Here is a 25,512-nt window from a genome sequence, read left to right on the forward strand (position 1 = left end):
GGCAGCTTCTCCTGACTCATTTCTTTTCTGTCTTCCTGTCTACACATTTTTTGGCCTCATGGATCAGGAAGGGGGAAAGCAGAGGAAATATTTTCTAGCATTTACCTTTTAAGGCTTGAATTTTCTGTTTGCTTTTGATGGTGTTCTCAGATTTCATGACAGCAGACTGCATCATTTGAGGCAAGACATTCTGTATCAGTTATTTGCATTCATTTCTTTGCAGACAGCCTTTATTGCTGTCTGGGATTCAGCTAGAAGCTAGACCAAGAGAACACAAGAAATTAAATCAGCCTCGTATTGTGCCAGTCACACATTTTTATTTCAGATATGTCTCCCTCTTACCTGTTTTGCAGGAAACAACTGGACGCTTCTTTGAGAATCAGGCAAATTATCAGTGTGAGCCTGGCTACCAGCTGGTTGGGAGCTCAGTGTTTATCTGCCAAGCCAATCGGCAGTGGTACAGTGAATCACCTCCTAACTGTGTTCCCCTCAGCTGTGGAAAACCGCCACCCATCCAGCATGGCTACTCCAAGGGAGAAACTTTTGATACGGGCTCCAAAGTTGAGTTTTTCTGTGATGAAGGCTATGAGCTGATTGGAGATGTTTCTTGGACATGTCAGAAGTCTGGGAAGTGGAGCAAAAAGCAAAGCCCGAAGTGTGTGCCAACAAAATGTCCAGAACCACCCTTGACAGAAAACCAGCTGGTCTTGAAGGAAGTGACTTACCAAGTCGGTGTTGTACAGTTCTCCTGCAAGGAGGGTTATGTTCTGCATGGCTCCTCTGTACTGAAATGCTTGCCCTCCCAACAGTGGAATGATTCTTTTCCCTTCTGCAAGGTTGTACAGTGTCCTGCACCTCCATACATCCCTTTTGGTGACCCCCTGACTTCATCCCTTCATTTTGGTAGCACTGTGAAATACATCTGCGTGGATGGGTTTTTACTGAAGGGTGAGTCTACCATCAGATGTCAGGCTGATGGCTTATGGAGCTTGCCTTTGCCAGAATGTATTCCTGTGGAATGCCCCCAACCAGAAGAAATTCAGAATGGCATTGTTGATGTGCAGGGCCTCACCTTTCTTAGCACAGCCCTCTATACATGTAAACCAGGCTTTGAACTGGTGGGGAACACTACTATCCTCTGTGGAGAAGATGGCCAGTGGCTTGGAGGAAGGCCAGCTTGCAAACCTATTCAATGCCCAAGGCCCAAGAAGATCCTCAATGGCAAATACTCATTCACAAACTTCCATTATGGGCAGACTGTTCGGTATTCCTGTGACAGGGGTTTCCAGCTCCAAGGGGAGGAAACGCTGAGATGCTTAGAGACGGGGGAGTGGAGTACAGAGGTTCCCTCCTGCAAAGCCATAAATTGCCAGCCCCCTCAGCCCATCGAGAATGGCTTTGTGGAGGGTGCAGATTATAGCTATGGGGCCATGGTCATTTACAGCTGTGTGCCAGGCTTCCAGCTGTCTGGCCTTGCCATGCAGACCTGTGAAGAATCGGGCTGGTCTAGCTCCACACCAACCTGCCTCCCAACAGACTGTGGTCTACCTCCTCACATTGACTTCGGGGAATACGTGCAGGTGAGACATGGGGAAAGACGTTCTGACCAGGAGAGTATTACAGAGGGTCCCTCTCTTTTGCATATGTTACTGGCTGACAATTTGAAGCACTTCAAAAGTTCCTTGAAGGAGGACAGTGCAATGCAGCTCACCACTTTCTTATTTGGAACTATCATTTTATACACATGCTATTCTGGTTACGAGCTGCTGGGAAACCCTGTTCTGGCTTGCCAAGAAGACGGGGCTTGGAACGGCACTGCCCCCACCTGCATTTCAATAGAGTGCACCTTGCTATCACCCCCAGAGAACGGTTTTTTACATTTCACTGAGAACACACTCGGTAGCGCGGTGCAGTACACCTGTAAACCAGGGTTCACGCTTGTTGGCTCTGACACACGACTATGTTTGCCAAGTCGGCAGTGGAGTAGCACTGCTCCATACTGCAAAGCAATAACGTGCAACTTACCTGCCCAGCTTATGAATGGGAACATAAGAGGAGAAAACTACACGTATGGGAGTGTTGTGTACTATGAGTGTGATCCTGGATACCAGTTAAATGGCCCCACAGAGAGGACATGCCAAGAGAACCAGAAATGGGATGGCAGTGAACCAATTTGCATTCCTGTTTCCTGCAGCCCACCACCAGTTTTGGAAAATGGTCAGGTGACTGGAGAGGAGTACACATTCCAGAGCCGTACAGAGTACAGCTGCAATGAAGGTTTCCTGTTAGATGGTGACAGGAGTAGAGTCTGCCTTGCAAATGGAAGCTGGAGTGGAATTGCTCCCATCTGCAAACCGGTGACCTGTCCTGTGCCGCTGCCTCTTCCCAATGGGAGAACTAGTGGCTCAGATTTTGGCTTTAAGAAAGAAGTGCACTATCACTGCAACAAAGGATATAGCCTGCAAGGAGTGTCTACACTTACCTGTCAGAGTGATGGTACCTGGGATTCAGAAGCTCCACACTGTGAGCCAGTCATTTGTGGACCTCCTGAAGACATCTCCCATGGATATCTGAATGGCTCAGGCTTTACCTATGGGGAATTTGCTCAGTACGTATGCTTCCCTGGTTATGAGCTGCATGGCAATCCTTTGCGGCAATGTTTGTCCAATGGCTCCTGGAGTGGAAGCCTTCCATCTTGCCTACCCTGTCTGTGTCCTACACCACAGATTCAGAATGGAGTCGTTCTTGGTACAGATTTCAGCTGTGGTAAAAGTGCCCAGTTTCAGTGTTTGGAGGGCTTCAAACTGCTGGGGCCTTCTGAAGTCACCTGTGAGGCAGCTGGCAAGTGGAGTTCTGGGTTTCCTCGCTGTGGGCAAATTTCCTGTGGCTCTCCACCCATCATCCCCAACACATTTATTAATGGGAGCAGCTCTGCAGATGAGAACACCATCATCTATACCTGCTTGACAGGTTTTGTCATGTCGGGGAGTCCAGAACTGACTTGTGTGGAGACTGGTGTCTGGAAGGAACCATACCCAAGCTGTGAGCTGTTAAGCTGTGGACCACCACCTTCTGTCCCAAATGCTGAGGTTCTTGGGAACACTTACACCTATGGGAGCAAGGTCCAGTACAGGTAAGAATGCTGCTGCCATTCTGTTTCCATAAAATCTCTGAAGGAATGAAAATGGAAGGTTTATGCACCCTAGGTTAGTGCAAGTTTTTAAAAGACCTAGAAGAAAAGTTATGCCCTATCACATGCTCAGATTGATGAAGCCCACACATGGGGGGCCCATATGAAGTATTAATTGGACCACTGTCGAAATGCCAGCAAGTTATTTCAGCCTGTTGGGCTGCCCTCCACCACCACCTTTAATTTCCCATTCCCCTTTGCATTCCTCTTCTCCTCCTCTGAAACACTGGTCTGGACATTCAGCTTTTCTTAGCAGGTGGCAGCAACAGTCGGCAGGGTGTGCAATTTTTCTCCCCTTTTGGCATCCCATTTAGTCTTCCTCCTGCTTCAGGTGCCTGTCGTAATACAGACGGGCCGATCTCTCTAATGCCATTTTCTGTACTGCAACACCACACTGTCAGCAAGTGTTGCTGATGCAAAGTTACTCCTTTGTCAGATACGAGAGAAAGAGGGGTTTGTTAGTTTCCTGAAGTGTGCACACTGCTGATCTCTTTCTCCAAGGGGAGGAATTCCTTGGCAGAAGGGGTGGTGATTTTTGGTAGTAAAAGCATATAATAATACTATGGGACAAGAACTGGGAGATTGCACGTGGATGAATTTAACAGTATCAGTCATTTCCATCCATCTTTAACAAGGTGGAGGCGGTGCTTGTGTCTGCCTTTCTACAAGTGAACCCACTTGTGCAAGCCAATTGAGTTGCTCTTGGTGAAGCACCTCGTGGAACAGAACGAATCAGCCTTCAATGTCTAAGCAAATGGCCTGAGGTCAGCCTAAAGCTTGGTTTATTCTTGGAAGAAATCAAGATCATCTTTAGTATTGCTTGGTGCTCCCTTTGCAAGCCCTCCTTGCAAAGGGAGGGGCAGTGCAGGAACTGCATAAGGCATTCAGTACACTCCAAGCACTAAAGCCACCCACGCACTTTCCATTGAGGTGCTGCGGCAGCATGAAGCAGCTGGAGATGAAGTCTGAAGCTTCCAGCTCTTGCAGCAGAATAAACTTAGTCCAGGCTTGCTTCTTGCAAGTCCAGCTTGCTCCAGGGCAGGAGCATCTCTGCTATGAAGAAAGGCTGAGAGAGTTGGGGGTGTTCAGCCTGGAGAAGAGAAGGCTCCGGGGAGACCTTAGAGCCCCTTCCAGTACCTGAAGGGGGCCTACAGGAAAGCTGGGGAGGGGCTGTTTGCAAGGGCATGTAGCGACAGGACAAGGGGCAATGGCTTTAAACTAGAGCAGGGTAGGTTTAGATTAGACATTAGGAAGAAGCTCTTTCCAGTGAGGGTGGTGAGACACTGGCACAGGTTGCCCAGAGAGGTGGTGGAGGCCCCATCCCTGGAGACATTCAAGGCCAGGCTTGATGAGGCTCTGGGCAATCTGATCTAGTTAAAAATGTCCCTGTTTACTGCAGGGGGGTTGGACTAGATGGCCTTTAAAGGTCCCTTCCAACCCAAAATATTCTGAAATAATAGAGAAATCCCAAAGTGTGTTTGTGAACAACTGAGGCTGAAAAATCGCTGTCTGACTTTGTAATTTATGGGTTAGCTCATCCCTAGCTGTGTCTGTGTGGTCAGGTCTTCATGCTGTGTTGCAGATGCCTGGAAGGCTACACAATGGTGACAGAGGTGGATGTATGCATTTGCCGGGAAGATGGACAGTGGTCTCCTCAAAGTATTTCCTGTTGCCCTAGAAAGTGTCCCCTCCCAGGAAATATCACCCATGTAATCGTACTTGGGGACAACTTCACTATGAACACAAACATCACTTTGTCATGTGTAGAAGGCTATAGTCTGGTGGGGCCAAGCATATCTACGTGCAAGGTATAGTATTATTTGCACTGTTTTATTTTGCTGGCTTTGTTGAATTCAGGAGTCCTCCTCATGCCCTTGTTAGCTTTTGGCCCTTAATTGCACACAACAGAAAAATTTAAACCATGTCCTGCAAAATATAATAGGCTTCCTTGTTGCCTGGTAAGAGCAATTACTAGTTTTCCATGTCTAAACTTTCAGAACTAGAAATCACCGATTTCTTCTTCCATCAAAAACTAATGCTAATTCCTTTTATTACATTTCAGGGAATAAATTATGTCTGATATTTTAAAAAAATTATGTCCAAGATTTCTAATGTATTTTGAGGGCTGTGTGCAGAGCTCTTTTTCTCCAGAATAACAGGCAGCACAGATTGTAATCCACTGTGCAGCTGTAGAAATGTGAATCCTCTGTTTGTTGAAAAGCAAACATCCTCATCAGTTCTGCTAGTAAGCTCTTGTCGCGTTAGCTGTGGACAACCTTGATTTAAGCTTGTAAATAGAGTCTTTAAAGTCTGCTCATATGAGAAAAGCTGAGCACGTGTGTTTTTGTAGAATCAGCACTCCATAAGGAAAGGTTTTCCCCCTATTTTGCTGCTTCAAAGATCTATGGAGGTAGGAGTAGATGTGTTTGATGAGCGTCACTTCAGGTACCAGACTTCCCGTAGAGAGTCTGGGAAGGCAGCTGAAGCACTTAGTCATGGTGTTAGACATTCAGCCAGGAGAGAAATACAGAACATGGAATCAGGCAGCTGTAGTTTTCGTTCTCCTGGTGTGTTCCCTGAGCTATTAGGTGACCTTGTACAAGCGAACTGGCTTTTTCAAGCTTGTATTTCCCCATTTACTTTTTGTTCGTTCTGTCTTGTAAGTCTAAGCTGAACATTGCTGCCAAAGCTGAGCTACAGTTGACATTTTAAAAGTGTTACTTAAGATTTTTATTAAAGATTGCACAGATAATATTACATTAAGCACATCTGTACACCCACAGCCGTTGGATGCTTCTACTATGATTTTACTAACTTTTTCATTTACATATGAATTAAGCATATAAAGTGGTGACTTCACACTTTTAATTACATTTATTTTTCAGGAGAGTGGCATGTGGGTGCCACCGTTTTCTGATGACATCTGCATTCCTGTCTCCTGTGGGACCCCAGAGTCTCCAGAGCATGGATTTGTGGTTGGCACTAAATACAATTACAAAGACGTGGTTCTTTACAAATGTGATTCTGGCTATGAATTACAAGTAAGCAAGCTCAAATCTCTGGCACTCTAAACCTTAAGTTGTCATTTTCAGTTGTTAAGTGATGACTGTGAGAATGTGTTATGTCTGGGCCATATTGATGTATTTCCTTAACTGCCACAGAAGTTGGGCATTTGTTGCTGTTGTTATTATTGTCTGTAGAATGCTCCTGGTATGTCTGGGATAGTCCTTGAATGACTTCAGGGTATAATTGAAGCAAATATAAGCATGCTGTTAGGGATACATGTTCAGCAGTTACCTTTCAGTGTTGTTGTTTGGTTTTTTTGACTGAAGGTTGTTTCCATCCTCTGCAAATATAGGGTTTCAGTGTCTTTCAAACTCAAAGCTCAGACTCAAAACTCGTGATAGACTCCACTGCCCTCAGTTCTATGACATCGCTAGATGGTATGAAAGTGCTATTTCTTGGTTTAGTAAGGCAAAGAGATTCCAATTTGTTCAATGGCACCTTTATTCCCTGATGGATAAGGGAACAAAGCTCTTTCCTGTCCATTGTTTTTATTATGAGTATTGGGCTCTTATCCCCCCTGCGCTCTGGAGCAGCACTGCTGTCCAGTTATCAGGACCCAGGCTAGCCAATTCAGAGCTGCCTCGGGTGTGTTTTCAAAAGCTGCAATGAATTCGGAAATGAAAGTATGTTGCTGTGGCACAGCATGGCCTCAATCATCCCCAGGTGATGGCAGAGTAGGACACAGTCATGTCCAGAGGTATGGGGTGGTGAGGTGTCTCCAGGACAGAGGCTGGGTCTTAACGCAGTGTTGTGTGAGTACCAAGCAAAACGCAGTATTGTGCTTCCTTTGTACTGTCCTAACACCAATAATAAGTTAAGAACTTCATGCATGTGAATTCAGCCAGTCAGGAGTGAATTCACTCAGTCACTCTGTAAAAATAAGGAGAGTTTAGAGAATGCTTAAGTAACAATAAATTTAATTTGCATTATGTTGCCACATATGTAATATCACTGGGGATGAAGGGGTGTGTTGGTATTTAGACAGGTAGAATTGCTGTTTCAAGTAATTTTTGGAGGTAATAAGCCAGTGCTTTCATGCAGTAAAAAGTCCTTCCAAGCTTTGTATTCCAGCTTCGCCATCTAGTGTCGGTCTGTCTCCCTGCTGTTGAAGAGAAGTCCTGCTTTTTTTTCCTTTGGGAAGCAGAATCTGTTGGATGTGATGCCATACAACACTCATGTCAAACAGCTTCCCTTGTTAGTGGGTTTGCTTTGTAATGGAAGTACATTACTTCAAGAGACAAATTTAGATGTTGTTCTGCATGTCTTGAAATAAAATAAGAAATAAATCCTGGGCTATTAGACCGGCTGTAAAGCCCATATGTAAGAAAGCATATTTAAAGAATGAGTCTTTGGGATGCGGTCAAATTTATAAAACACAAGCTTGTACTGTTGTTGAAAAAAATGTGAGTTAAATTTCCTTTAAGTCAGTCCTGGAAGGAGAAAAATTGTCATCAAAACACATTCCTGGGAACAAGAGTGGTAAAACTGACAAGAAAGATGATACTCCAGGGAGAAGGACAGGAGAACTCACTAACTGGCCCCACAAACTGTTGGTTTATAAACAATACCCATCACTTTGCAGGAGGGAGTTCTACCCTAAACTCTACTAGTAGACTTGGGCTGTGGCTTTTAATTGTCTATTTACATGGGTTGCACATGGAGGGGAAACATCCTGGCCTTACTGGATATTAGAGTTGATGGGAGAAAAGAGCTGACTAAGTGAAGTTGTTCTTTGAGCATTTTCTTTTGCTTCACAGGGTAATGCAGAACGCACTTGCCAAGAAGACAAGCTTTGGAGTGGCTCAGTGCCGGTGTGCAGAAGTACGTTCCACCAGAGTTTATCACCTAATGTTGGTTAAGGTTGATTTTACACAGTAGAAAACACTAATGTTCATTTTGCTTTATAATTCATACTGTCCGCATTTTTCTAAAAATTTTTGGTAAGTACCACTGATAAAACTCTGGAAGAGTTGCAGAATTGTTGGTGTGTGCAGGTAATAGTGTGAAGGAAATCACTACACCTTTCTGCCTTGCTGTGGTATCCCTAAGAAAGCTGTGCAGACAGTTTCCAAGTTTAAATAGTTTTGATACTTGAGGTCATGATTTCTGGGGTTACTGAGGACCTCTGAAAACATTAGTTGCCAGGATACTCAGCATCCTCAGATGTAACTCTACAGATGCTCATTCAAAGGTACTTCACTTCTGTGAGATGTCTGATGCACACTAACTGCAGTGACGAAATAGGAGTTGTCTACACAAATACGTGGACTTCAGCTGTTGGCTGTCAGTGGCAACAGCAGAATTTCCCGAGGCTTCCTGCCAGCACAGCCACAATAGATTTTGTCTTTCAGCAGGAACTGGAAGCACCAAGCATGATACTCTTCTGCTACTCTGGGGCAAATATCTGTGAATACCCAGATAAATGCTGTGTTCTTTCCCTGTTTCTCAGAGTAAAACTTGTATGGGAGCTATGAACAGGACAGGCCATGTGCTTTATGTCTGATTGGAACATATTCTTTATGCTACAGGAGTATCATGTGGACCCCCGGACATGATAGAAGATGGATCTGTTCAAGGAGAGGGGTTCCTGTTTGGCAGTGAGGTTTTTTACAGCTGTGACCCTGGCTTTGAGCTACAGGGACCAAGCCGAAGGATTTGCCACGTTGACAAAAAGTGGAGCCCCTCCACCCCTTCATGCACGCGTAAGTAGCAAGTGGAACAACATGGTGGCAGTTTTCCAAGAGAGTAGGGGAACAAACTGAGTGAGTGTTTTTATTGGCTTCCTCCCATTTTCCCCCTCCAGCTGGAGGGCTGTAAGAGAAGAAGCCAGAGGAAAAGCCAGCAGAGGAGTTCTCCTTGGCAGTTCCTCTCTGATCTGAAGGGAGCTCCTTTTGGCACATTAAAATGGCACAAGTGTAGCATTGTGCTCAGGTCAGCAGGGGAGGAGCATGGCCTGCTGTATTTGATGTGCCTTGCATTGTGGTGTGCAGAGCCTTGGACATCATGTGCTGCGTGGTTTTTCTCTGCCATGCCAAGGCTAATATATCCTGGCCATTCTATATATCTAGAAATCAAGATTCTGCTCCCTAGGATCAAATCTTGGCTCTCTGTGCAGCAGAAGGATGATTAAATGTGCGAGTATGGAAAGGATTTATGACTTATTTCATATGGCTTATAAATAAAATGCCAAGATTTTATAGTCGTTACCAATAAATCCTTTCCCATCTTCTCATGGTGATGTCATAGTCCCACCCCTTGCATTCTTCCCTCTCACCTTTGACCAATATGCCAGGGGCAAGATCCTTCTTAACTACTGTCATTTTTCTGGAGGATATCTTGAGATCACCTTCCACTCTACAGGGAGCACAGGAGACTGCAAATACAGCCTCTGGCCTGCTCAGAAGAAATATTCTGGATCACTCTGTTTGATTGAACACACCTAGTAGCCTGCAACACCATCAGATACACTTGGGCACATTCTCTTTCAGGTGTCTGCAGCCTTAACCCCAGGAGAGAGGATAGGCCAGGCATTGTATAACCATTCTCCATATAATACTCCCCAGCTTCTTTCTTCCCATCTTTCCATTAATTCAGCGTGTGAACAGAGGTGTCTGACAGTGTGTAACAGATAGAATGGCCTTCGTTGTCTGTATAAAACCAAAAAGTTTTCTTCTCTCCTAGGAATTACTTGTGGACTGCATCCCTCAATTGAAAAAGCAGAGGCCATTTCTACAGGAAGCACATACAGAAGTAACGTGACCTTTGTGTGCAACTCTGGATACCATCTTGTTGGGCCCCAGAATATCACATGTCTGGCCAACGGGAGCTGGAGTAAACCCTTGCCATTGTGTGAAGGTAACTCTTTGGTTTCATGGCATGGCACATTCTGATCTGAGATAAGCAATAGCTCCTTCCTTATGCATGCATATCTTAGGATCCAGGGATTGAGCTGCTTTCAGGAAACGATTCTGCAATATGCATTAAAAATGGTGCCTGAAAAATGAAATGTGTCACAAGGAGCACTGCCTGTTACCGAGCCAAAAAGAGCTTAGGCATCATTTTTCTTAAGGTTTTAATCTGCAGTTTAACAAGCTTGATGAGACATGAGGTTACTTGCCATCTCAGAAAATCAAACCCCTAACAAATGGTGATTGATTGCGAGGACAACTGACTTTTCTCCCAGTGGCCTTCTGTAGTCAATTATTAAGTTGATATTCTTTTTCTGAACTTTGGGCCCGAGTCCAAAGAACAGTCTCAACAACTCAGCCTTTAACCTCCAGACTCCTCACGTGAAAAAACACCACAAATGCATGATGTGTACTATTTTGCAAATCACTGCTTTCAGGTGCTCCCTCAGTAGGTCCTGTTGTTTATGCCACAAAGCAGAGTGAGATCTGAGCAAGAACTGTCTGTGTCATATGGAGAGGGCAGTAGTGGGTGGAAACAAGGCTGTCAACACAAAAAGAGAACAAAAACTTAAGATGCCAAGTTTGAAGAGACAGCCAGTATTGTTGGATGATTGTTCAAAATGTAATGCATATAGAAGCTTACTAAATTGCAGTATCATTAACTTTTAAGTATGAGTGTTCTCCATTCCTGGCCTCTTTGCCATGAAAATACAAAGTCTGGGCTTCACACTTTTCCTTTCCTCTCAGAAACACACTGCTTCATTTCCTCCTGTCGCACTCCCTTTCAGGCTGTTCTTGTCCCTGCTGCATATACCTCAGGTCTCCCAAGCTATACTCCAGACCCAGCATCCTGCTTGCTTTTCATAGCTACTCCTGGCATTCTTACATGGAGTTGATATGTTGATGTCTCCACCGCCAACTGCACACAGAGAGAACCAGTATGCTGTGGCAGCTTCACCAAAGTAAGACAGATAATGATCTTCCTCTCAAGGCAGATATTAGGTTCCTGTCACCAGAGCCATAAAAACTGCATAAGGGCTAGGGACCATAAGATGTAGTGTTAGGCACCCACACAGTGCACAGATCACTGTGCACTACGGTGCCCTAATGCTTTGCAGACCTTACAGTAGCAACCTGGAAAGTTGATAGGGGACATCCACATCAAGAAGGAGGTCCCTAGTACCTAGCCAGGCACCTAAGAAAAGTCACACACTAGCAGTGCCAAACAGATGTCAAGAAGACCTTGAACAAGGTTGAGCAGAGCCACTTCACCAGCTCCTCTCTGTCTCTTGCCTGATGGCCTTGTGTCTGTCTCACAGCTTTATTCTTCAGTCACCCATAACAGAGACCACCTAGGAAAATCAAATGGAAAATGGAACACAGAACACAGTCTCTTGTGTAGCAGTGGTAACCGAACTTGGACTGACTGCCTGCTGGCTTCAGAAACACAGCTGAGAATCTTGCAGGGGGCAATTACTAATATAAGTGTCAACATCTTGCACCAAAGCCACCCCGCATCTCATCTGGTATTTCTTATCAGGTGAAAAGGAAGGCACAAAGTGCTGCAAGTTTCTGGATATCTGTCAGCGGCAAGAAAGAACCATTTCCATGTTCTGCCCCACTGACCCCTGTATGAAGTCACGAATGTGTCCTCTCCTTCCCAGCACTGCCACATTTTGCTGACCTGAAAAACATGTGGCTGTGGCTTTTATCCATCACTGGGAGGAGCTCCTTCCCTAGCTTGGCTACATTTCCTTCCCAGGGCTACTGAACTCTCCCTCAATGCTGTTCATGATTTATTAGTCTGTGGCTGCTACTTTAAACGTATTGTGTGAGTAATTCAGGAATTGTTGGAAGTCCAGGTCTAATATCAAGCTGAATTAATGAGAGCTCTTCCTTTGCAGAGACCAGATGCAAAGTTCCAGTTTCCCTGCTCAATGGGAAGGCGATTTATGAAAACAATACAGTTGGCAGTACAATAGCATATTTCTGTGAGAGGGGATACAGCTTGGAAGGGGAACCTGCGGCAGAGTGCACAAGAGATGGAAGATGGAGTAATCCCTTGCCTCTCTGTAAACGTGTGTGTTTGCTTTGTAATGAAAATGTGATCTCAGTTTGTAAGCACTAAAGGCTAGGCTGCTCTTCATTTAAATTGACAGTAAATGAGAGCAACTTCTGCAGATCTTTGTGGAAATGTACTGTAATTTTCTTCTGGAGTGACCATAAGCAGAATTTGTCACCTGTAGTTTAAAAAATTGGTTTGATCTACGTTGGGAGATTTGTTGGCGTGTATCCCATTTTTACAGAGGAACAAAGGGAGCAGTTACTGAGACATGTTAAAGCATTAACTTGTCTGAGTGGATTTTTGTGACAGTAAAAGACCAAGCTGTGTTCTGCGTAGCTCCTTCTAGTTGGAAAGCTGACATAAAATGGAGTCAGTTATAGTCAAGCACTTGATATGTGAGAAATCAGGTGAGAGGAAAGTTTGGAGGAGAAGGCAAAAGGGGGATGTTATTGTTGTCTACAATTGACTATTGGGAGTGTGTAAAGAAAAAAGAGCCAGACTCTTCTCAGACGTGCACAGTGGTAGGATGAGAGGCATGGACACAAGTTGCAAGAAATGAAATTCCAATTCAGTATTTGAAGAAACTTTTCACCATCATAGCAGGCAAATGAAGGAACAAGGACCCAGAGAGGACATGAAATCTCCATCTTGGAGATACTCAAATTTCAGTTGGTCAAGTCCCAGAGCAACCTCTGACCTATAGTTGGCCCTGCTTTGAGAAGGAGGTTGGACTTAATGGATGTATAAATTATTCTGTGAAATAGCACCTTATGCACGTGTGCTGTGCATGCACCCCCTATATAGCCTTCCCTGTTGCTGTATGTGTCTGTAGCTAATTTTAAGATCTACTGTATCTTAGGGTGGTTAACTGGGACATTTAATTTTTGTATTACAAAGGACTCATAGGATTTTAGTTTCAGGAAACTGGCATCAGTCTCTGCTGTATATAGAGTCCAACCTTTTCCACATTCATGATGACATCAATAAAGCATGCAAAAATAGCTCAACAAGCTTACAGCCAGCAATAAATAAGATTATCAGAGAAATTCTAAACTCTAATGAAGTCTTTACTCAAACACATGGATTTTTGCTGCTCTTTATTGGTCCAGCCCCTCAGAAAAAGAAGTAGGATAGGTCTGGCTCTTTTTTATAGTAAGGTTATAGTAAACAGGAAGGACAAGAGAGAATGGTTTGATAGTAACAAGTAGGATATTTGCCACTTAAATCCTTAGTATATCTTCTACTGGCATGTATGGTATGGTAGTATGGTAGAGTATGGTAGCAAGCCATGTGACAGCAGAGAATCCAACCTTTTATTATTATTTTATGACCCAAATCTCATAACTTTACATCAAATTACACATTGGAGTTGTGTGCAGCATCCATTTCTATTGCTTTTGTTATTACTTGATTTTGAAATTTGCAGAAACTACTCTAAAGTATTCTCTTCTTCCATCCTTTTTCCCTCACACTATTTCTTTAAACAGCAAACCCTTGTCCTGTGCCTTTCGTAATCCCAGAGAATGCCCTTCTGTCCGAAGTGGATTTTTATGTTGGTCAGAACGTATCCATCAGGTGCAGGGAGGGCTACCAGCTGAAAGGGCAGTCTGTGATCACCTGTAAGGCTGATGAGACCTGGACTCCAGCAACAGCTAAGTGTGAAAGTAAGTACACAAGGTCCAGTTCCACAGGGGCTTAGTACTTTCTAGAGGGCTGATGATCACAGCTGTGTCACACAGGATCATGACGGCACAGACATGTCAACACAGTGCTCCACCTAGGTGCAGTTATTCTAGAAGAGAGCTTTTGTCTACTATTGCCATTTGGAGAGGTGGGTCGCTCCAAGAGATTCAGGCACATAAAGGCAACCTAAGAAGCTCTACAGAAGAGCTATTTCTTCTTTCTTTCTAACAGAGTTGTTTCTTTAAAAGGATCCAGAATATATCTGTGTGGGTTGATGCCCCAAGAGCATTCATTCTTCTATCGACTATACCCTACTGTAATTTTATTCTCAATTTACCTTTTGAAAGCACTGAGCTTTGATTGTTTGTTGGATACCCTAAATATCCCAGGAATGATCCTGTGAGATTATGGGTGATGAGAGTTGTAGGGAGAGGTGCTGCCTCTTACTGTGTTTATTGACATTGATAGAATGCATAGTGTCCTTTTGCAGGCATATCTGAAAGCTGTTTGGCTTCTGGCAAGGAATATTGTTGCTGTCAGACAGCGACATCACCTCACTCTACAAAGTCAGTATAGGCTGGGACCATCTGAAAGTTTCTGATCTATATGGTGGATATAGCCATTGTTGCGTTACCTAAAACTGCTGTTCCTGGCCATCTGCCTGCTCACTGGTTCTCCTTGTGAGTGTCTGCACCATGAAGAAGTCCTGCTTATTGATTTCCCATCAGAGGTGTCTCTCTGGCACCTCGCAGGTCCTTTTGTGCAGTGCCGTCCAGGGTTAGAAACTGTATCCTGTAGGCATTGCAGCTCACCAGCCTCCGGGTGATTTCTTTTGTTTAGAGATATCTTGCGGCCCCCCAGCTCACATTGAGAATGCTCTGATTCGTGGTAGCTTCTATCAGTATGGAGACATGATCACCTATTCGTGCTACAGTGGGTACATGCTGGAGGGGCCCCTGCGGAGCATTTGCTTAGAAAATGGAACATGGACAACACCACCTACCTGCAAAGGTAAGTCTTTTTTATGAACAGAAGCACATCTTAACTTGCCATAAGCACGGAGGTGTCATCCTGGCTGCAATAAAAATGAAAATGAAATTTTTGCTAGTTTCAGTGCAGTCACAGTTTCACCCAGGGCATGTAAAGAGCAGGGTATTGCTTTCTTTCCAAGTGAAAGAGAGGACTTCCACAATTTTTCTCTTTAGTCCTTCCTAATCTTACTGTTCTGTTTGCTACAACGTTGTATCCCACACCTAAGATCTTCCCTCCTCACATCTTTTGTGAGAAAGTGACAGAACCAGTCATCTTTCTGACATGCTGAGCTGTTTCACATAAACACTCACTGCCAGTCGGTTGTTCATAGTCCAAGATCAAGTACAGCAGAAAACAAAAGTGATCCAGTGAGTGCCTAGTGTCTCTCACTGTGTTTAGAGCTTGGCAGCTCCTGAACATTATTTTGCAATAAAATTCTTAAGGATAGGTTGATACAGCTCACTAAATAATACACACTAAGTACTGCAGAAAAGTCATGGTTTTAACAAAATAACAAAGAGAAAATGTAGCCTTTTGACCCTTGGCATACCAGCAGCAAAATGGCACTTTTTGGTTTGTTGAGCTAAAAAATTCACTTGTTTATATTACAGAATTAATTCCTCTATACAGAAGATTCAAATAAATAAAAAGTTTTGAACAGAAAATGGGGGAAACCAACACAAAACAGAGATTATAAACTAAACAGATAAAAACAGATACAAGGATCTTCATATAGTAAAAACCAAGGATGAGGCGTAGCAAAAGGATTCCGGGGTCACAGGGCTTTGATGGAAGAGACCTTGCCATCTGCCATTTCCATATCAGAAGCTTGACCAGCCGCCTGCTGCTGGGTAGCTGTAGAGAAGTGAGTTAGCTGCATTCTGAAGCCTTATCTCAGTTGGTGTAACAGCAACCATACTACAAACAGGCTTAGGTATTTTGTTTTAGAAATGTAGTAAAAGTGAAAAAGCTTAGGGCATATTAGTGGCCAGTTGCAAGCAGCTCCGTTCCCTAGGTTCAAGAATTCCCACAGAAGAGGGGAGGTGCCAGAACACTCATCTGGGAATGTTAGAGCCATCATCAAAGTTGTTAGGTCTGCCTCTCCTCCCGCAAGTTTCAGCTCCCTGTGTTGAAAATAGAAGCAACAATACTTCCTTGCTCCTTGGCTATTTTCTGTTTAGGTCAGAAGCCCTTTGGAGATGGAGAATTCCATGCTGTGCTAAGCCTGACTAATCAGGGCCCACTCATAATTTTTTTATATAAATTTTGATAGCAAAATATTATGAATTTTAAGACCTAGAGAAGCTGAGTTGCCCCGCTCTATGAGAGCAGGCACTCTGTTAAAATTATGTATCTGGTAGTTGTAATTGCACATAAAAACATGGATCAGTAGATCATTTTGAGGAGACCCAGAGCCAAAGAAGTGGGCTTTTAACTCCTGAACGTTTCAGGAATAGAAAAGCTGCTCCTGAAAAATGCGTTTCTCCCAGTTATGTGACCATGGCTTGCAGTTGCCATGAATAATCACCTCTCAAGTAGACAAGCAGAGTTTTACAGTGAAAGCACCTGAGTTTGTTCAGATGTCAAGGGGTATCCAAAAGTCCTGTTAGAAATTTACACTCCCAAAGCACCAAGCCCTTTCTGAAAAGTTTGACAAGTATCTCGTCATTTCTTTCTAAACCGTGTTGGCTGCAGAATTCTAGGCATTTCTGCATAATAGCTACTCTACCTAAGCTAGAGTTCATTAGCAAAATTATTTGGCTATTATCTCTTCGGATTATAACACTTCAGATTCTTCAGCTGCCCCTTTAACATCACTAGCTTTACTTTTTATTCTTATTTATTAGTTACACAGAACCCCACTTTATGCCAAGGGCTGTAATTTTCTGCTAAGAGAGGGTCTTGCCACTGGTTACTAGCAACCTGGAAGGGCTGATCTGCAAAGCATTGTCAAACGTGTATCCTGTTTGCAACACTATGGAGTCTACTGGGACTGACCAGAGAAATAAGCATTAGGAAAAATTATTTCAAAAAACAAACTGATGAGGTGGACAGATGATCAGAGTGTAGTTGCAGGAAAACAAAGCTGAATAGCCTGCCTTTTGGTGTGTTAAGGGAGAGCAATAACAATTTCCACCCCTTTTTTCACCTGAAAGGGGAACTAAAAAGGACAAAAGATGTTTCTGAGAGGACTGACCTGTGTTTTTGTGACACATGTCAAAATAATCTTTCAAAACTGCTTTATAATTCATTTGAGGGATTTGCCTAACAAAAGGCCTACAGGACGCAAGCCTTTGTGGTCTACATCAGAAGCGACATGAAAGCACTCTTAGTAATGATTCATACTGCATTTCTTGTTTTTGGCTCTGTGAGTTGATTATTAATGTGTCCTAAGCCTGCTTGAAACGTTCTTGCCCGGTTGAACAGGTTAGTTAACGTAAATATTATAATTAAAAAGCAGACTTCGTTAGCTGCTTTGGGAGAGCTCTCACCACAGCTGCACTTGCCTGAATCAGTGCTGGTTAGAGGTTGCAGGCCAGATTCTGATCTGAGTTTCAGGGGTGAGAAGTATTAGCCTGGATCTGCCGATCGTAAACACCTGCAGGACTCCGCAGACTGTGTGCACACATGCACACAGCTTGTCTGACTCCAGGTTTTTTTCTCTCTGAAATGCTCTAAAATCTGTCTTGTCTGTTTGGCTTCTGCCTGCATCTTGCTGATCGGGAGTGGGCAGTGTGGAGCTACCAACCAAACAGTTCATACCCTGTCAGCAAACAAGAGAATTATGTGAGGGCAACTGAGGCATGGAGGAAATTATTCACTTGCAACCACAGGAAAGCTTTTTGGCAAAGCTGAGAACAAATACCAGAAATTATTTTTTTGCCCTTCTTACCCATATTTGTCTTGCAGCAGTGTAATGCTTTTGTATCCTGTGGAGATAACTATCAGGCATGGATTTACAAGGGGATCTCAAAGATTAAGGTTGATACCATGGATGTGAGATGTGCTACCACTAACCGAAGTCACAGTTAATTGTGCCCATTCTCTCCCCAGCACATCAGGACTGTATTTGCCCTGCTTGCTTTTACAGTAGCAAAAAAAGAGAATGAGATCCCAGCCTAATTTCCTGCTCTAAGCCTTTCTCTAGTCTTGTCTGTTGAGTGAAGAATAATCCCCACAGCTACAGACACAGAGTCACTGCCTGCCTAAATTGTTGTATAACAAGCGCACACCTAGGGATGATACTGACTTACTCATTCAGTTTCACAACCAGGACCTGGGCAGAAATCCAGGAAAAGCCTATCTCTGCCTGAGATCCTGGATTACTTAGAAAGATGGAGTTGCCATCCAAAGCGATTTCTGTAACTCATGAAATATCCACATCTTCTCCATTATCAGAGAGACAGAGAAAACAGATTTCAGAGACCATTTTTCATGGCCTTTGAATTTAACATGGGATATCATTTATATGTTTTTTTACCCTCCATCCCATTGTATGTTCATGGGGTATCGTTTTATGTGGCGTGGATCACGCAAAGCTTTAAATGGTTTTTGATTCAACTTTCATAAATTTTCATTGCACAAAGGAAATCTAGTTGGCACAGTTTTTTGCTTTAGTCAACACCCAGAGACAAGCTGTCTGTGTAGTCACAGATATTTTCACAACAAAAATTGTTCAAAATACCTGTTAAAATATTGCAACTTCTGTGAACCTGCCAGGGCCTAAGGTCTTTTCCCATTCTAATTATCAACTGACGTTTGAAGGGAAGGCTCTTGAGACTGAAAAATAAAATGGCAAAAGTTTTGGCCTCATTTCAGCAGACTCCAAGCTGGAGCTTGCAGCTTGGCGTGGCTTAGCTGCAAGAGTGACTCAAGTTTGGCTCTATCAGGGGAAGAGTTGCATTCTTTCCAAAGTGGAGCTCAGGTCTGAACGGTGTTTCAGTGTGCTAAACCACTGTTTGTATTTAATACTAACATTGAACGAGATCTGAAACACTCAAAGCCTAAACTTGTATTTTGCTCACCTAGTAACTAATTAAAGATAGGATGCAATTAGCAGTTCACACCGAGTTTCCTCTGTTCATAACTACCACTAATTAGAAGTTAGTCTGATTACTTATTTGTTCTGTAGTGTCGTCTCAAAGCCACAATTTTTGATCTTCTATATATAGTATGTACACCAACATGACAAGGATTGTACTTCCTCCAATGATCTTTAAGTCTAACATGTTTGTACTTAGCTTGCCACCTGATTTTGTAAAGTAGTCCTGGTTTTCCTGGATGTATTAGCCAAGATACGATACGATGTCATAGAAATGATGATGAAGTCCAAAGCCTGTCCAGTCCAGGCATCGTGTTGGGCTAGCCTGGTAGAGTCCGCTTCAAATTCCTCATTTTTATGATCAGGTGCTTATTAACCGGTGTGTGAGCCAAGGAGCACCAGTCTGCATGAATGCTAAGTGAAGTTTATAATCACACTTTGGGTTCCACAGGTAAACACTTCACTGTGCTACTGCTGCACCCTTGTTGGTCACTCCTCATTATGCTGGATGATAGTGCAATTAAAATTGCTTGTTCTACCACAGTGTTTAATCTTACTTTCAACAAACCCTATATTATGCCACATGGCATTATCTTGGTGTTTCATACCAAGGTTAGAAGAAATCTTGATTTTATTTTAGAGTTAATTTAGAAGGGGGGGGAGCAGGTAACATGTTTGTCTGGGGTGGAGTTTTTTTTGGATGTGACCATCCAACCAATGCCTTATCCACTGAACAGTCCACCCATCAAATCCATATCTCTCCAATTTAGACAGAAGGATGTTGTGCAGGACCATATCAAAGGCTTTAGAGAAGTCCAGATAGATGGCATCTGTAGCTCTTTCCTTGTCCACTGATGTAGTCACTCCATCACAGAAAGCCACTGGGTTGCTCAGGCAGGACTTACCCTTGGTTAAGCCATGCTGACTGTCTCAAATCACCTCCCTGTCCTCCATGTGCCTTAGCATAGCTTCTAGAAGGATCTGTTCCATGATCTTCCCAGGCACAGAGGTGATTGATCATCTTAAGAGTTCCTTTGCTCTTGCTCACAGTACCTAGTCAGACACACAGAGCCAGAAAACAATGTAGCCCTTGAAATCAAAGTCAAGGTATGTTTCTGAACCTCACTACATTTGTTTGTTCTACTCTAAACTTTACAACTGCAAAGACCTGTGCAAAATGCTGAATTGCTAAGCTTATAATTAGCTGTCTTGGGTTTTTCATAACATCATATTGTTTGCAGCTGTGTGTCGGTTTCCGTGTCAGAATGGTGGCATCTGTGAGCGACCAAATGCCTGCTCATGTCCAGATGGCTGGATGGGTCGTCTCTGTGAAGAGCGTATGTATATCATCCCTAAATGTAATTTTAAGGCTGTTGTAGGTAAGACAAGTGAATTTACTGCAGTGAACCAGGTGGGAAAATTAAAAGCATAAGAGACAAAACCATAAAAATCACTACTTTATTCTGCTTGACAAACTAGAACACAAAGGACCGACTGATTGCTTGTTTCTGGATAAATGACCATGCCTTGACATCTCCAAACCAAAACAAGCACTTTTTTAATTGATGTGATGTTGTTTGTGGGTGTTCTTTCACTTATGGTTGAAAAACAGCCTGCTTCAGTTCTCTGAAGTCTGTTTCTAATAGTATGGGGGAAAGAACAGGGGTTAGAACAGAAGAGATGTGAGTGTACTGCTGATGGATGCGTTTGTTTCTCGGCTTCCTTTTTTATCAGTCTGTGATTATGAACCTTATCAATTCCTGTTCAAGTAATACAACTGTGTCATCTTTTCCATGCTGTCCTTCCTCACCTGTGTGCCTGTGGCCCACAAATTCTGGGCTGGCTCTTTGTGGTCTTGATCTCTGAATAGTTAGAGAACTGGATCTGTTCATATTGAAAAGAAACAAATCTGACTCTTGGGCCTGTCAGAGATTCCCTGGGTGACATGGGAGATAGCAGTTTATGCCATGTTCCCCATTTTCTTCATTATGATCTTAGCACAGGGAGTTTGGGAGGGCTAACCCTTTCATGCTGGCATAGCTGCTGCACGAGAAGCCTTATTACTGTACACATAGTTAGGCATGGGTCTGTGTGGACAGAAAAGGAAAGTACCCTTATTGTATTTAGTACTCCGTGTGGCACTGACTTAAAAGCTTTAGCTGGACATCTTTTAAAGCTGTCCAAGAGCACCTGAAGCTGAGGTGTTGTCACTGTGCCTGGCTCCAAGTATACATGGAGACCTACAAAAAGATAGGCACCTCCTCCTGTAGTTCATGGAAAGGAATGTGGCTCATGCATTTTGCAAGGTAGATGTATCACATCTTAAAATGGTCCTCTGAGGTCCTCCGCAGCTTTCGAGTCTTCTCTGTGGCAGTGTCATTTCCACATGGCACAAATTCGTTGTAGATACAGAACGAGGAGAAGTAGTTCGGCAAGTTTTGTCCTTCTGCGCTTACAGAAACTCCAGCTATGTTGTGCATTCACACAGCCCCCTTTTGCTGCCCCTGTGTCTGTCACTACCATCACAGCCAGACACACAAACTCAGCCCTGTGCATTTCACAGTTTCAGCAGAAGAGGGCTGAGCCTGTGCCTGGCAGAATTGCGTTTGGTATGCCACAGTTGATTTCCTTATCTTACAATTAGTAATAATATTTAATGCATTCTTCAGGACCAGAGGACAAATTTTCTGCCCCCAGTCCTTTTGATCTGTCATCCCAATTCAGACCCTGTTTTCCCGTATGAGGAAAATGAACAGGCAGCTGACTAGCCAGATCACACTTCATGCAGATACAGGCACTAGCTCTCTTTTTTCTTTTTTTTTTTCTTTACTTTGGCATCGGTAGTGAGGAAAGGAGAAAAGGATTCCCACCATTGGTTAGTGCCACCTCAGTTTTGCAGCATTGCTTGTCTAGTAAGGTGCACCTTTGAACAGAAAAGATAGGTTTAGTCTTCGGACTTGAGGGCCTGTTGTGGAAGTCAAAGGGATTTTTGAGTGCTAGCATTGGGCACCAATCTGTCAGGATCAGGCCACAGGTGAGGCCACAGAGCTCTGACAGAGTTCAGTCACCTTGTGGTTCACAGTACATTTCACAGATAACAAGATAAACTCAACTTCTTGAGAGAGGCCTGGCCACTCTAAAAGACATGCAGAGCACTACTAGTTAAATGATATAGACAAGTAATTCTTGGTGACAGGGGTTAGTCCCATGGGATCTGTGGAAGTTCAATGTTCTTTTCATATCCAGCCTGACTGCACCTGCTCAGCTTGACCTCTGCTGTGCAGCAGAAGAGAAAGAACTTCCGCATCAATCCTCTGCAACCCCCATCCACCTTCCCAGTATAAAACTCTGCTGGAAGTGCCACTCAAGGGTCTAAATTTGAGACCCAGCTCAACTCTTGCTCTTATTAGAGCATGTTCACAGAATATTTCATTCCATTAGGGTAGTGGAGATGGTAGTTTTTTTGAAGGTACTTAAGTCATGACCAGTGTGCACATTGGACAATTTTGCAGGTCGTCTGCTCACAGGAGCAGTATAGCTTGATTGGTGCCTCAGTCCTGAGGCCTTCAGCGGCTTGGTATCTGCTTTTTCTTCCCCAAAGCTTCCAGCCACAGTCAACCTGTTGCACCCAAAATGCCTTCTATCAAAGCTGTCTTTCCATGGGGAGCCTGTGGTATCACCTGCCTTGGCATGTTTTCACTGCCCCAGACCAAGTGCTTTTCTATGGGCAGTGCATAGATTAATTGATTTGGCCATTGCCTTGTGGGACTCACAAAAAATCCAGTTGTTTGTAATTAAAGCATGAACTGATTTTGTTAGCCTCTGTCACAGAAGTGGGACATGTCTGTGGGTATTACACGTGAGAAATAAACAAACAGCCCTGCTCATTTCCAGTGAGCACAGAGCCTACAGGCATCTGGAGGACTCTAGCAATTGCTCCAGTCTGTCCATTTGTTTGTCATCATTCCTTCTCATTTCTCGCTGCCATGCCAGTCGTATTTGCTGCTCATGCCTTGTGGGTAGATCATACTCAACTCTGATGATACTGCATGCAAGCACTTCAAGGGGAAGTAGAGTTTCTAATTAAACACAGGTTCTTTTCTTGCACATTTTATTCTTTGCTTACATGGGAGGTAATTCTTTTCACTGGTTCTCTTCTCTCCTTAGCAATATGCATTCTGCCGTGTCTCAATGGAGGTCGCTGTGTGGCCCCCTACCAGTGTGACTGCCCCCTTGGATGGACTGGATCGCGCTGCCATACAGGTAAAACTCTTTTCACCTGTATTTTTTCTCACTTTTTGTAACTCTACTATCAATCCCTAGCACCGTTCAATAATACTCTGTAGAACTACTAAGCTTCTCACAGGAAAACTCAGGCCTGCAACAATATTCCTGGAGGATTTGCTGTCCGCAGCTGCAAGCTATTTTCAAACTAGTCCCTGGTAAGTCTTTAAAATCCTCAGAAAAGTTTGCTCCCAGAAAGGACAGACAACATTCACAAAAGTGCTGTCTGGAAGAAGCAGGGCAGAGGAGAGAGGATTTCCAAAGAGAAGAATGAAACTAGACTGTCCATTCCAAGAAGAGTTAGAATTTCAGTTTCATCTTCAGCACATGACGGTCACCATCACACTCACAAACAAGCTGCAGGTACTACAGAGGTTTTTCACCACATAGCTGTCTGATTTGGGGGACTCCCACTTACTGCCTGTGCGCTGAGCTAGGCAAGAGGGCAGAGCAAAGCAAGGATTTGCTTAAGGATAGTTGAGTTTAATGGGTACGTGGTACCCATGTAAGGTACCATGTACACGGTATGTGGGTACCTTACATTAGGTATCATCTAAGTTCTCTGAACAAATTTAACGTGTGCTGCATTTTACTAGATGTCTTACGTGCACCTAACTGAGGCTGAAGGGCATGTAGCACACCAAAATAGTGAGGGGTAGTGAGGGGAGTGATTCTAGGCTCCAGACCTGTGTCCTGGCAAGTCAGCTTGTGTCCGATGAGGCTGATTTGCAATTAGGGATACTATTTGAACCCAAGTTTGGGATATATGGTTCCAGACCAAGGCTAAACAAATGTCAGTTTTTGAAAGGCTTGTCCCTGTGGAAATAGCCTGTAAAACTCATAGCAATTGAGTGATTGTTGAAATGTCTTTCAGTTGTTATTAAATCTCAATCACTAATGAATGTTAACTATTTTTAAAAATTTTTGTGCAGTTCACTGTATTTTTATTGTCCGGGTGCACCTTAACTGATTGTTAACAGGGCCTTAACATGAAAGCCTGATTTTGCCTTCCTACAAGATTTTGGAGTGACTGATTGGGTGAACTGGAGGAGGAAGTCATGCTTTTGTTAACAAATGTTCATATTATTTGTTCAACTGATAAGAATAATGAGTCTGCAGGATAAGCAGCAAACCCAACCATCCTTCAGCAAATTGAAATTCTGGAGTGAACATTTTAACTGAGAACTACTGTTTTCTGAAGGGACAATTGCGTAGCACATAATGCATCATTTCCTCTCATATTTCGCAAACTTTACAGCTCTAACAGTATAGGTCATTGAGGAGAATAGATGCCTTTTGCACTTTTGGGCTAGCAACTCAAATCTGTTCAGGCTGACTTGCTTTTTGGTAGGTGAATAAAAAATACCAGTGAGCAGCTCTCTCTGTGTCAAAGCCCATTCATAGAAGCTCGTAACCACTGCTTATGAAGTTACTAAACCGCTTCTCATTTTACTTACTGGTCTTGACCTTTTGCCATGATAGACCAAAGTGAAATGAGAAATATTTGGATTAACTGCTGGTCTCACAGGAATAAGTATGTGCATAAAGTGAGAGCTAAAGATGTTTCATTCCAGAATCAGAAGTAATTTTCAATGTCACAAACTTGGTGCACTTAATTGCACAGGGATGGTCCATGTCTATAATCACCTGCCATTATTTGTTCATGTTTGGCCCAGAGGAATCATAGTAGTGTTTTTCCATCTCCTTTCACATTCCTGTGGTTACTTATTTCCATTTCCTGTAATTCCATTTTAATCAGTGTTTCCATATGGATATTTCTTGCAAAAATATTACTCAGCATTTGTCCTCACTGGTATCTTTAGGTCTTTCCTCTAGATACGGCATTATCTGCTTAAAAGACTTCATGTCTTTCAGCTTTCCTGCAATATAAATGTCTCTGTTCGAAGTACCTCATTAAGAGAGTCTCTAAATGTGTTCTCTAAATTGTTTGGTGCTTTATCTTCCAGTCTCAAAATTGTTAGGAAGACTTGAAGCCTTGACTTTTGTTTTGCTACTTGCTACCCTTGGGCTAGGCCGTCACCCAAAAGCAGATGCAGCCATTTCACAGCTGGCCCAGCATGACCCTGTCAGGCAGGCTAGTGTTTGTTCTCTAATTCAAATGCCTGGTACCGCCTACTTACACCTCCTATGGTTATCCAGTGTCTTTCAGGAACCTACTGTCATTCTCTGCTTCCTTTCCTTGTCTCCATGCAGGTTGCCATTGACGTGCCTCCTGTTGATC

At 43.4% G+C, this 25,512-nt stretch overlaps 1 protein-coding gene across 2 annotated transcripts in view; it reads left to right on the forward strand.

Annotated features, from left to right (window-relative positions):
• Positions 1 to 25,512, forward strand: part of SVEP1 (sushi, von Willebrand factor type A, EGF and pentraxin domain containing 1) — a 132,599-nt gene that overhangs the window by 101,884 nt on the left and 5,203 nt on the right. For both annotated transcript variants that reach the window (XM_074569193.1, XM_074569194.1), the window contains 11 exons: positions 354 to 3,133; positions 4,773 to 4,998; positions 6,076 to 6,231; positions 8,014 to 8,077; positions 8,785 to 8,958; positions 9,938 to 10,111; positions 12,069 to 12,242; positions 13,717 to 13,893; positions 14,753 to 14,923; positions 20,228 to 20,323; positions 23,154 to 23,249. In XM_074569193.1, the coding sequence (XP_074425294.1) occupies positions 354 to 3,133; positions 4,773 to 4,998; positions 6,076 to 6,231; positions 8,014 to 8,077; positions 8,785 to 8,958; positions 9,938 to 10,111; positions 12,069 to 12,242; positions 13,717 to 13,893; positions 14,753 to 14,923; positions 20,228 to 20,323; positions 23,154 to 23,249 (4,288 nt within the window). The remainder of the gene's footprint in view (positions 1 to 353; positions 3,134 to 4,772; positions 4,999 to 6,075; positions 6,232 to 8,013; positions 8,078 to 8,784; positions 8,959 to 9,937; positions 10,112 to 12,068; positions 12,243 to 13,716; positions 13,894 to 14,752; positions 14,924 to 20,227; positions 20,324 to 23,153; positions 23,250 to 25,512) is intronic.

Source organism: Larus michahellis, chromosome Z, assembly GCF_964199755.1.
Source record: "Larus michahellis chromosome Z, bLarMic1.1, whole genome shotgun sequence".
In the NCBI taxonomy this organism is placed as follows: Eukaryota; Metazoa; Chordata; class Aves; order Charadriiformes; family Laridae; genus Larus; species Larus michahellis.